Source organism: Motacilla alba, chromosome 6, assembly GCF_015832195.1.
Source record: "Motacilla alba alba isolate MOTALB_02 chromosome 6, Motacilla_alba_V1.0_pri, whole genome shotgun sequence".
NCBI lineage: Eukaryota > Metazoa > Chordata > Aves > Passeriformes > Motacillidae > Motacilla > Motacilla alba.
In genome coordinates, this window is record NC_052021.1 from 15232412 (window position 1) to 15245804 (window position 13393).

The 13393-nt window shown below is 39.1% G+C and overlaps 1 protein-coding gene across 3 annotated transcripts in view; it reads right to left on the minus strand.

Annotated features, from left to right (window-relative positions):
- Window positions 1-125: 125 nt before the first annotated feature.
- VCL (vinculin) overlaps window positions 126-13393 on the minus strand; it is a 54817-nt gene continuing 41549 nt past the window's right edge. For 2 of the 3 annotated variants that reach the window (XM_038141142.1, XM_038141141.1), the window contains exons 14-21: window positions 12813-12962; window positions 12110-12218; window positions 10824-11126; window positions 10124-10248; window positions 9630-9815; window positions 4206-4409; window positions 3385-3489; window positions 126-2704 (exon numbers count right to left, since the gene is read on the minus strand). In XM_038141142.1, coding sequence (XP_037997070.1) covers window positions 2558-2704; window positions 3385-3489; window positions 4206-4409; window positions 9630-9815; window positions 10124-10248; window positions 10824-11126; window positions 12110-12218; window positions 12813-12962 — 1329 coding nt within the window. In that variant the 3' untranslated portion in view covers window positions 126-2557. Of the gene's footprint in view, window positions 2705-3384; window positions 3490-4205; window positions 4410-6514; window positions 6725-9629; window positions 9816-10123; window positions 10249-10823; window positions 11127-12109; window positions 12219-12812; window positions 12963-13393 lie in introns of all 3 variants that reach the window. The other variant, XM_038141143.1, reaches the window with a different exon arrangement.

A 13393-nucleotide genomic window follows, 5' to 3' on the forward strand; every position in this document is an offset into this window, starting at 1 on the left:
GAGAAACTTGGCACTTTCTTTCTGTTCAGAACATGTAGAAACAACTGTTCCTTTGCTTTAGCTTTTTGCTGCTCCTCTTGTTACAGCATCATCCACTGCTGTTATCATTAACACTCAGAAGCTGATTTTTGTACAAATGCATTTTTATTGTTTTAACAGAACCAAAGAAAGGTTGAAAACATTAGACTATACAATACATTTTGGTTTATAAACAAAGTTTTATAGTGGTAAAACATTTCTAAGTGACATTCATGGTCTTGTTCAAATTTTTGCTGCACATCAGGTCTGAAGACCAGTAGTGTTCAAAAATGCAGAAATTGCATAAGGTGGTCAAGTATCTCGGCTTCTACAAATAGTTCGAGAACTTAGAGCAAACATTCTGGAAGAATATCAAAGGCAACCATGATTCATCATTCTCCTGCAAACATTCCTCAATAAACAAAAAGTGATCTTTGGCATAAACAATTATGTATTAAAGGCATTAGTATTATTGCATTAATATCATTCAAGCAACTAAACAGTGATGCTAAAATAATAATAATTAAAAAAAAATCTCACAGAGAAGCCTGGATGGCAGGAGCAGGATGAGGGGATGTGAGGAGCATTGAAAAGCAATACAGGAAGACTATTTAGAAAATCCCTTTAAAATAATCCCTACGTATTCAGTGTTATGTACTATTAAATAGAAATTACTACATTAAAATTATGCTAAAGATCTGATATAAACCAACCAAATGCATCCAGGTTAAGGCTCTGGCACCCCTTCCTTCCTCTTCCTGTTGCAGGTAACTGCAAGAAGAGACTACTAAGGAAAGATCCTAAGTACCAAATATTTCATGATACCCAGACACAAGGAGCAAATTCAAGAAGAACACGTGCCTTCTCTTGCTGAGGTCAGTTTGAGACAGTTGTATTATCAACAGCTGAACTTCCCTTTTTAGATAACAGTGCAATGAAGGGGGTGGAGGGGAGAATGTCCAAGCACAGAATAACTGTTGCAGGCAGGTAGAGGACAGCTGAGTGTGCTGTGTCTCTTCCTTTGAGCTGTTAAGACTGAGAAGTTTTTCCCCAAGGACACTTCTATTCAAGGTGGTTTGATCGTGCAACAATGCTCAGCAAATGAAGAGGGCATTATGAGGTCAGTGCTGATTTGGGCAAAAGTCTGCAAGTATTCCTTGCAAATGTAGAAACTCATTCTCAAACAAGTTTTCCTTTCCATTAAATGAATAGCTTTGAATATATGTGTATATATATGAAGGCATATTCAATTATGGAAGGATAAAATATCATAAGTCTGTTTTAGTAAGGGGAGGGGGTTTGGGAGGGGTTTATTGTTGTCATTTTGTTTGGGATTTTTTTTAAAGACATAGTAACACTTTGTTCAATTCACTTGAACAAAAAGATTTTGAGACTCCAAACTCCACAAGCAGTAAAAATAATGAGGTATGTGCAGCATTAGGAACCACCATTTGCTGGTAGGCACCAGCTTACCTAAAGAGGGTCTCGTGTCCCTGCAGAGCTCAGGTTTCAAGAAGCTTATGCATTGTTGGAAGGGAGAGCTGTGAGGCTAAAGGTATTTTTAAACTGAATATCTTTATCTTTTAATTTTCATATTGAGTGGCCAGAATAACATTAGATGGAGGGATGAGGGAAATAAGAATAATTGCATGTGCTCATTTGGTTTTCAGAAACAAAGAGCCAGCATGTGGCATTTTCTGGTCCTGGACATGCAGCTAGGTTAACAGAACCAGGATTTTTCAGCTCAATACATCACTGAATTGAGCAAGGAAAGAGTCCTGTGATTTAAGGTCTCCAGCCACAAGGCTCAAGCTGTCCACAGTGTGCCACTAACATAATCTGCAACACCTTTCAGTACAGTACTAGAGTTCTGGAATGCCTACCTACAGGGTGACAGGAGGGGAACAGAGACAGCTCCAGGTTCTGGTAAAGTACTGTTGCCAGGCAAGAATCAAAAGCAAAAGCATTTCAGACATGGAGCTTTAATCCTCAGTTAACAACTGTTCTGCTGCCCCACCTTCCCTCTTTTAATCAAAAACCCCACACCTTCCATCACTTCTGTATGGTTTTAGAATAGCCAGATAAAGTCCTGTTGAGAAGTTGAATGTTTCTGTGTCAATGATTGTCCCTAAGAACTGCCAAGTAACCAAGTGTCCTAAACTCTCAAGACAAGCTTAAAGTGAGGTCCATGTTTTAGATGATCACGTGGAAACTACTGGAATATACAGTGCATAAATGAAATGTGCTTCTGGGAGTACAGAATTCACTAAGAGAATCTTGAAAAGAAAAAAAAAATAATAAAAAAATTAAATATAAGAACTGTCTGCTGTTGGCAGCAAATTAGAGGTGTTGGATATCAAATGTGTTCCAAAGACATTTGAAATGCATTACCTTATAATTCATACCCTTAGAATGGGGCATTAGCATAAGCTAATCTTAAGCTCATGTATACAGCACCTTCTGCTGTTAATATATCTCCTCTGTTTCCAAAAAAAGGCATTTTATGTTACAGAAAACAATACTAACGTGTGGCAAGTATTTACTGATACCATGGGGTCTTTCTGACCCAGCGAAGAGTGAATCCAGCATCTGTTCTAATCTTAATGGATGCTGCTTCAGCTTCTCTCACAGTTTCCTTCACAGACTGCATGAGATTCTGGGCATTATGAACCAACATCTCAGTTGCCTGTAAAGAAAAAGAAGAATTTCCAATATATCAGTAAATACCATGATTAGGAGAGTAGCACGTCATCTCTTTGTGCATAAAAACTCCCAGTACAAATATATGAAGTCTGCTGCCTGAAACTATGTAAATGTAAGTGAAGTAACTCTCTGGGAACCAGTGTTATCCTGACTCAAAACAAAACTTTCCCGTTCTTCACCGTGTATTTGTGCAAAATCTGAATACAACCTTCATGTCACTAAGTAGAATAATCTCTCTCAGAAGCCAAAGCTGCGAGATTTCTCCTGAGAAGATGCATTTGGAACGTAACTGAGCTGCAGGGGACACGAGATGATGTTGGAAAATAAACGTTTCCCCTGGAATCCACCCGAGGGCGCCCCTGCCCCTCCCAGGTCCAGTCTGCGGCGGCGAGTCCTTCCCTCCGCTTTTTATTGGCAAAGCAGGAGATTAACAAGTTGTTCGTCACAAAATTGGAACCCGAGTAGCTTTTTGGCCGATTCCTCTATCAAACTGTAGCGTTTGAGCCAGAAACCAAGGTGCTGTACTAATGTTACCCTCCCTAAACAGCTGAGGTGAGCTTCAACATCAAGTTCCCAGAATGCATCTGCTAGAACAGGTTGTGTATTTGTCCCCATAAAAGTGATCAACAATTCCATGCTGCCATCAGTCTTTACACCTCTTACCTGTTCCGACTCTTCATCACTGATATTAGTTCTGCCCAGCATGGTAGCTTTGACAGTGGAGAGAATTTTCAGCTGTGTACTGATGGTTGGGATTCGCTCACAGACCTAAGTAACAGGGATAAAAACCACCTCATATTGCAAATTGAGCCAATACATTATGCATCCATTTTCTTCAGATAAAATGTTCTCTTTTCTTTTACTATTAGAATATGAACGAACATAGAGGTGATCCTACACATTCAAGACTATCTGATAAACATTGGTAGGATATTTGAATCTTATTTTACTTGTTTTGGGAATATTTGGGAAGGAGACAACATTTTTCTGTTCTTTGTTTCCCTTCAAATGTCTGCTTGGTTAGGAATAGCTTTACATATAAATATAAATATAAATATATATATATATATTTGCCTTTTTTATATATATATATTTTTAATATATATATATATTTGCATGAGACTGAAAAAAAATGTTGCATTTCTGGTACTATTCTTTGATACAAAGGAATGAGTAAATAAAATACAAAACAATGCCGACTTAGGACAGATCAGTATTTGTAGCACAGTATTTTTTCAGAAGTTCTTTTGACATCCAAGTTTAACTTTACAGAATATATGTTCACATAAATATACATACATATATATATACATGTATGTATGTATATGTATATATATATATATTTCCATGAGATCTAAAAACACAGTCCTTGACAAAACTTGACAAGCCAAGGGAAGATGCCCATGATTTACTGGCACAATTCCCGTGCTCACCCCCACTGAGAGAGGCACAGAAAAGCAGCTTTAGAGCAGCTCCCTCGTTACCTGCAGGAGGTTGGTTCTGATGCGCTTGTCCGTGCACTGCTTTGCCACCTCCTTGGCGAGCCGGGTGACCTCGTCGGACGCCTTGGCGATGTCCTTGGCGCACTGGATGAGGGCGCGCTTGTTGCCGCTGCCGCCTCTGACCAGGCGCGACATCTCGGCCATGAGCAGCGCCATGCGCTTCGCCGCCGCGATGATGTCGTTGCCCTGCACGGAACGACACAGTCACTGCTCCTGCCAGCACGCTGGCACGCCACCGCTCAGCAGAAACGCTCCAAGAAGTTAAGGATGAAGAACCATTTGTGAACACAGAAGGGGTTTCTTCAAGGAACAGGGAAGTTTGTACTAACTACTTGTTTCTGACTTTTTTTTTAAACGCTCAGGGAAAAAAGCTCACTTCAAAACTGAAAAAGAAGTTGTAAAGTGTTAGTTTGTCCACGGAATGGGTTACTGCTCTGATGACTAGATTTTAGGGTAAAGCATGTTATTAGCATTTGAAATTCCAGATTTTCCCCAAAAAAAGACTTCTTTTAAAGTTAAAAAAAATGTGCTAAACAACCTGTTAAACCAGTTGTTGTCATAACAGTTGAGCATGGGATTTTCAGTGGCATCTGAAACTGAAGTTGGTAAAGCACCAGCTATGCTGCTAATAATGCCAAAGGATAAATGGAAGAGAATCCAACACATGAAACTTTTGTCACTGGTAATGTGGAAGTGAGATGCAAGCTTTACTTTTTTAAAAACTATTCCTTGAAAAGAAATCTTTTTTGATACAATCTCTCCCTTTAAAATAAAGTCTCTAGGAGAGAAGAACATGGATTATCAAACATAATATAGTGATATTTCTTATATTAAAATCAAGATTTCTTGTGCATCAAAATTTTCAGTCACAAAAATACATTGAGAAATATTTGATATGTGAATTAACTGTGACCAAGGCAAACCCAATTTCTTATACACTGTTCCAAAGAGAAACCTAGTGCAAGGGAAAGCAGACCTAGCTGACTGATTGTTAATAGTCTGTCAGTACATTTAGTGTATTTATCTTATTCCCTTTCACAGAAAGTTGTTAGTCAAAAGAGAATTATTTGGTGCTTTGAAGCATTCCTACTGTGTGGATGAAATAGCAGTAGAGTGAGTTTAAGTATTAGTACACGCTTTCTCTGGAATAATCCCACAGATAATGACCAATGAAATTCAGAGCAAGGAGTACACAGTGAGAACCCAGCTGAGCCAAGGTATCCTCTACCCTGTGCACACACGTCTGTGACTCACTACGAGCAAGTTCAGGATGATATCCCAGGCATTTTATAGATAGAGTGACCCAAACAGCTGAACTATTCGTTACCGTGGCCTATTAGCTAAACAGTTTGCTACTATAACCAGTTAGGATATAAATGACATAACACAAAGTTTTTCCATGTTTTCACGTAGAAGGATCAGTGTCTAACAAGTTATCCAAGCACCAGAATCTGAAAAGGACAAGAACATTTTTAAAGCCCTTTTTATTAAAATGGTTTAGTGTAACTACGTAAGTATACACACACATACATATGCACACTCCCCTAACTTGTTTGTTATGGGACACCAACCTTATTTTTTGCAGCATGCTATGAAAAGTGCCCAGTCTTGCAAACATTTGTGCTTAGACAGAAGACAGGCTACTTGTGAATGTCTGAACCTCGTTAGATTTCCACTGGTTTCATACAGACAGGATCTCAATTCAACAGCTAACAGCATTCAGTGCAGCTTCTTCAGAAAAGAATTCTCTCAAGACCAGCATCTGCAATACAGCCCAGTGCAAGCCAGCAGTCAGGCAGTCTCTTCCACAAACACTGCCACACAAAGCCATTCCTTGTTGGAAGGGATGTTAATTGGCGGCATCAATTGAGGCCAAGCACAATAGACACCTTAAATGACTTCTTGAATTCTGTACCTCTGCTGTATCCGGAAGTCATTAGGAAACCATTAACCATGGCTTCCCAGGTAGCCCACATGAATGGAAAAAGGAACCGAGGGGGAAGAAGACAATCCCTATTACAATTTGAAAACTGCCATAACAAAGAAGACCAGGCAGATGCAAAGGGAGAGGAAGTCTTTGAATATTAATAAGTGACCCCAATCAAGCTTCAATCCGGCACTGACAAACAGATCTAGCAAACTTGTGAAGCCACTCTCAGTCCTTAAAATGAAGTGCAGACACACTTATTCATTCAGGATGGCGGGGCCCAGCAGGGATCAAGAGTGATGCAAATGTGTCAGCGTTCCAAGTGGCCGGATGCACGCGGATCAGTCCCGGGACTCAGGAGTACCTTACTAGACCACTTGGTTGCTTCCCGGTGTAGAGACTGAGCAGCAGCCAGAATGGGCTGGTTAACGGGCTGATTGGTTGGCATTAACAGCAGCTCAGGCTCGTAATCATCTTCAATGTCATAGGGGAGAGTGAATTCAACATCTGCATCATCCTCCTCATCTACATCTACACCAGCCTCAGCCGCTTCATTAATCACAGTCACATCAGGCTTTGCAGGTGGCAGCAAGGGTGGAGAAACAGGGGACAGTTAGTACAAGAAGCAGAATTTGGTAGAAGAGCACAAACTGAGCAGTTTTAGTGACCAAAACATCCTCTTGGCCTCTCAGGATCTGACAAGGCAGCTCTAGGATCAGGTCAAGGGGAAGAGGGGAAGGAATATAAGATTAGCAGAAGGAAACAAACAGTTCACCTGTGAACCAAAGTTACCAAAAATATTCAAAAGTTACAATTCAGATACGCAGCAACATTTTCCATCTGAGCATTCAGCTTCTGTAGACAGAGGCTGACCCACAGAACAACATTTTACTGGCAGGTCAACAATGAAATTATTGGCTTTTCTGTCTCAATGGATGCTGTTCTGACTGCACAGGAGCAGGCACAGGTATGGAAGCCCATTCAGATGTGTGATAAGAGCAGATATTAGCAGAAAAGCCACTGACACTGCTTGCTGAAGAGTAAAAAAGAAGAGATGGGATGGAAGACACTGTAGAAGCAAGTACTGAGATACCACACAGAACATGTAAAAGAGCAACGCAGGGTTCGAAAAAGAAGGTGATGTTGAATGCCATGAACACTGTGAATATTACAGTTCTGAAAGAAGACTGAAATGGAATTAATTTAAAAAGAGGATTATGAAGCATATGATACTGTTTTGCCACGATATGTTGTATCCATTACCTTCAAAAAGAAAAAAAAGAAAGGGGGTTGAAGCAAGTTATGTTAGAGATGTTCTGAAGGAAGAGGTGGGGGTTACAACAATATAGGCATTAATAAGACAGCAATATTTCAATACAAAAAGAGTCTACAAGTTTACTAACAGTATTTTATTTCTTCAACTAAAGCCAAGTGTGATAAAAGTAAAGGTACCCTTACCAAAAACTGTGCATTTACAACTGTGTTTTGCTTAAGATATAGTCTTTTATAGAAAAAAAAATCTTTGTCAACAACAACATACAGGAATTTTGGATTGTAATTTGTTGATTTGTAAGGCCGAATCAACTTGCCTTCAAAGGCAGCTTTTATATAAATCTGAATCTAATGAAAAGTACCCAAATATCCCTCATTTTCTGATCCATCCAAATGAGGGGGGAGCCAGGGAAATTAAAACAGTCAACATTGTTCAGCCAGTGTTCCATGAGAAAAATGGAGTACATGAAAGCTCAGAATCCACTCCGTGAAGAACAGCTTTTGTAAAGAAGGAAAATAATGTTTCATTCTTAGAAGAATGAACAATGTTATCAACACTTTTTAAAGACTAAGTACTTGTTCACCCACCCCTGCCATTTTACTAATGTAAAGTACCAGCAGACTGTGATCAGCAACAAGACAAAAAAGACAGTTGACACACAGTCTCCTGGGACTTCATGTAAGCAAGACCTTACAGCTCTGTTTTTCCAGGTCTAGCCCGTATTCCTCAGCAGCACTGTCCATCAATCCCTCTTCCAACCAATCAGGTGAGTTCGGAGACTACAGAAGTGTTTTCAAAACTTCTTCCCCCAAAACAGACTGTGAGAATAACTGAGCTCCTATTGCTAAAATGATACTGCTAAAAAAGAATTAGAAGGTGAATTGGCAGGCTGACTTACTGGTTTGTTAGTCTCAAATGAAAGAAGCAGCAATGAATACAGTGTTTTATGATCAATGAATACAGTGTTTTATAATCTAAAGTCACTGAGCTTGGAGATCTTTCATAATCAGCAAGGAGTTTTAAGGTCTGCTGCTTGGCTTTGCACTATTTAATTTAGAATGCATATAGTATATATATGGTAAAAGCATTTTGTTACCTACTCAGTAGTACTGTTAAGTTGAAGGATTCCAACAGGGATCTGTTCTGGGATTCCAACATCAAAACACTTTTAGGAAACTGAAACTAAAGCTTTTAGCCTCAAAATTACCTTCTGAGATCACTAATACATTCCAGTACTGTCTCTTCAGAAATATAAAAAATATGTTTGGTATATCCAGAAGTATGGGGAAAACAAAGCTTTGGATTTTGGATAAGAGACACCCAAAGAGATTTGCAGAAACTTCTTTTGTATTTTATCTATGCTTCCAAAACAGATAGCCCAAAGCACTGAAGTTGATTCTGTAAGCTATTCAAGTTTATCTCTTACTCTCCACCTAATTTAGTGCAGAAAAAGGGAGAGATTATAAAAGCCAAATTCTGACCCCTAAATTTACACTTGCAGAAGCCTAAATCTCTGAAGTTCTTACTCAGCACTCAGCTTCTGCCAGAGGAAAAAAAAAGTAGCTCTTGGGGGAAGGAGGGAGAAAAGAAAAGCAAAACAAAGTGATACTAGCATTTATGAGACCGGCAAATTCACACTTCTTCATAGCACTGAAATGGGAAGGAAATTCAGGATTTCAGCCTCAATAGGAAATGTGACTCACTCCAAAAAAAAGAATGAGACCAGGCCACCAATATGTGGACATTTTTCCCATCATAAATGCATCAAATTAACTGCACAGGACCTTGCAGCATCCTTCAGAATTAAGACAAACCAGGTCGTGATTTCTGCAGCTGCCATCTACAACATCCATATGGACTTTTCCACACAGACTTTTCAAAATCAATTAAATACAGCAATCAGCTTGTCAGCCTACACAAGCGCAAGTATTAGTGACTCTCTGGGCAATACGAGCACCAAGGATCACAAACAGCTTGACACAGAGCATATTTGTGTTCCCAGGGCTATGTTAATAAAGCAGTCTAGCAATCCTTAGTATTCTTGACCCCAGTTCACTGTGATCTTGAAAGGTTTTCTAATTCCTCCTACACCAGTGTTTTTACTATTTAGTCTGTGAAAGACTATCATAAGATGAGACACACTGACCCTGAAAATAAAATGAAAGGAGAATCCTTTTAGCACAAAACACTTACAACAATTTCCTACCTTGCTAGACCATTTCCGGGCTTCATCATGCAACTGCCTAGCAGCCATCATCATGGGCTGATTGATTGCTTCTCCTGCCTTTTGCTCTGGGAACTCTTCATCCTTTTCTTCAGGTGGTGGTGGTCTGGGCGGGGGAACCTCACCCTCTGGCAGTGGTGGTTTTGGAGGAGCGAGCTCATCAGTCAGCTGAGGAAGGCAAACATCTTATTGAGTGCAGTGAAACAGAGCAAAGATTGGTGCCATGACAAGACATGACTGTATGATCTCAGGTCTTTTTCCAGTTTTTCAAGTGCTTCCTGTTAAAGTAAATACCATGTTTTAAAGTTTCCTTTTGAATGTTGGATTGATATCTTTTAGACTTGAGGCTACTTGTACGCATGGCTGGCCAGACAATACCTTTTATTTCTAAGGAAGAATAATATATTTAAATAATTTCAGTGTAATCCACACATCAATGACCAATGTGTATTTTATTACAATCCACCTACACTTACATGAAGGTGCTCAAGGTCAGGAGGAGGAGGAGGAAAATCTGGTTCCTGAGGCTGGAAGGCTTCTCTGACTTTGGCCACAGCTCCCAGAATTTTGTATCCAGAATCCAAGAAACTCTTCTGCAAACCTGAACAAAAATTCCAATACCAGTTGAACACCAATTTAATAGAACTTGGTAATACTTAGAACACTACCCCCAAAAATTACTTCTCCAATGTACTGTGCCAAGAAAACTTACATGTGTATTTAAAAGCTACCAAATTGTTTACAGCAGACTTGCATGCTTGGCTTGAAATGTTAGTGTCACGTAATAAAGCCTTGGCTGAATAATAATCACTATCAATAGCCCAAGTAATTCCCTGAACAACTTTTAGAATCAAAAAAACTACATAGTATTTTCTTCTATAAAGTAGTATTACTTAAAACTAGTAACAAATGCTTCTAATTAAGAACATGAAATCGCATAACATATTGGAATGCTGAGTCCTTTTCCTTTGAATATGCCAAAGGCCTTTGATTGCATTTTAGAACAGCAGGATGCAGCAGTTAATGGTGTGAGCTTGATTTTATCATTCTGAGATGTAAGTGTACACCATATTTACATAAAAGGAGATACACAGCTGCATTTAAAAAATGAGCACTACTTCACATCATCTCCAGGCAATAAAAGGCACATTTTAAAGCAGCTGACTGAATCCTTACCGGGATCAGAAATGTTGCCTGCCACAGCTTTAGCATCCATTACCATGGGTGATATAGTTTTGCTCAGCTCATCAGAGGCTGCTTTAACAGCCTCCCGAAATTTAGGGTCTTCAGAATTTTCCACCTCCCGTTTTGCGACCAGCAGGATGCGGTTTGCTCGTCTGGCAATGCTGGTGGCACCAGCTACCAGCATCTGAGGTTGCATGTTGGCCATTGCAACTTTACATTTATCCAGGTCCTTCTTAATGGCCTCTTCTGATGCATCCAACAGAGACTTCGTATCGATGGCTTCATCCACCAACCCTAGAATAAAAGTTAAACACATTAATATTCTAGTTTCATCTGTGGAAAGGGATATTTGGTATTCCAGAGACAGCTCAAAACCAGAAAAGTATTTTAAAACTGGGGTCTGGGGAAGAGTAGAAGAGGGCATGGAAATCAGACCAAAGCACTGCTGCAGTTTAACTTCTGATTCTGTTGTGCCTCTGTGACAGTTACCAAGGTAAAGCTTGTTAATGATATCCCGAGCTCTTATTCCTCTACCATGGAATGTTGTTTCAGTCAAGAACTAGCTCACACAGAATATGCAGCAGAGATTCTTTCTTCACACCAAATTTCCTTAAGCATATTCAGTACTTTTTGTACTGTCCCATTCATTCCAAAGGAAATATCCCTCTGGCTGTGCTTTTTACATAGTGGTGATTCATAGTGACGAGGCAGTGAGATTTAAAATACCCAGGATTTAATTACTGGGATGAAGGAAGAGATCGTACAGTCAGCTGCTCAGCTGGTTGGTGCAAAGGATCTGCACTTGGGAAGGACTGAAACATTTCAGTGCCTCACCAGGATCAGTAGCTTTGTCTTATTCTCTGTATTTATCGAGCTGTTACAATATTTTGAACACATTTTCTTTTCTTCAAGTAATTTTCTGTCCTATTTCAACATGCCAAGATTATACAGAAGAAAACCTCAAGTTGTCACAGTGATATACTGCTGGAATGCTGGAATAAACTGCAATAAAAAATGATGGTATTCTGATTTTCCCAAAAAAGAACTAAAGCAGGATTTGCTCCTCTACAGCTCAGTATTAACAGACAAGAAGCCAGCTATTTTTCATATTCTGTAACATATACATATTCCTGGAGTGAGAGAGCACATTCCCACTTCTCTTTACTTTTAATCAATCATTATTCTTTCCACGTTTCATCAATCCAAACAGCATGGAGAAAAATCTATACAAACTAATTAGCCACAGGTAGGATCTTCAACAAAAATTCCTACTTTACCTGTCATTTTTTCTACATTATCAATCCATTGGTTTTTCATGGTCTCAAAATGTTCATAAGCAGCTTGATTTCCAGGATTTCTCAAGAGGATACGAGCTGCTGATACTACCTGCCAACAGAAGACATTTTTAATTATCAGTACACATCAACATTACGCACATTCTTGAAAATGCACTTGTTTTTTCAGGACTAGGTGTGTCGCTCCACATTTGAAAACCTAGTTCATTAACTCTAGTGCAGTATCTAGCTCCCTGAAGATCTACCATACTTCTGAAATTAGCTGGCATAAATACTTTTTTCTGGAACTTCAATTATGTACTAATTTCTTATAAACAACTCTTGAAAGCACTGAAGTACAATACTTATTACACTACCAGCATTTAGATAAAAGTCTATTTTGGAAAAAAAAAGGAGCATCTTTTCCACTTACATCTTTTACTAAGCCTCAAAATCATTTTGTTTCAACTCTAAGTCACAAACACTTCTGTCCAAGTGTTGAAAAATAAAATATGCCATTTGATCATTTTGTTCTACTTTCAGTATCATGTATAGAAATATTTACCATTCCCCTTTTAAGAGTGTCAGCACTATATTCTTTGTTGGTATTAACAACTTTCTTTGAGAACAGAAGCATAAGGAAAATTCCCCAGAAGTCATCCCCAGCCCTTTTAACAACCCTTCAAATCCAGCCCTTCAAACCCACCTGTGGAGTGAGTTCTCTTGCTGATTTCACTGTTGCCTGAATGCCCTCCACAGTAGTTTTATTGGCAGTTCCAACTGCAGCTGCTTTTTCTGCTGTAGCTCCCAGTCTAGCAGCATGGTTTTCAAAGTTTGCTGCTCTTTCATCAAACACCTAGTTGTCAGAAGAGAAAAAAAACATTAAAAAAAAACCCTAACCTCCTTAACAGAGCACACAATTTTCTTCAAAGTGTCAGAAACACCTTCGTAACATCCCCACTCAACTCATCCTGAGAGGATGCAAAAGGACACAAAAGCTTTGAAGGTATTTGGTTTTTTTAATCTTTACATGACCAGACTTTCTTCTTTACTAACTTAATGGGACAACTAAGGACATGGCTATACACTTTATAGCTTCAAGGTATGAAGTTCAGTAATTCCTGATGACTACTGCTGCAAGAAATACTCTATTAAAACTATTTTAGCTCAGAGATTCATCTTCAAACCCATAATACAAAACTATATCTGCAAGATAAATAAGGGGGTTTGCACTAAAAATTCACACTGGAAAAAAATTGCCTCCTTTTACAGTGCTTAGATATTCAA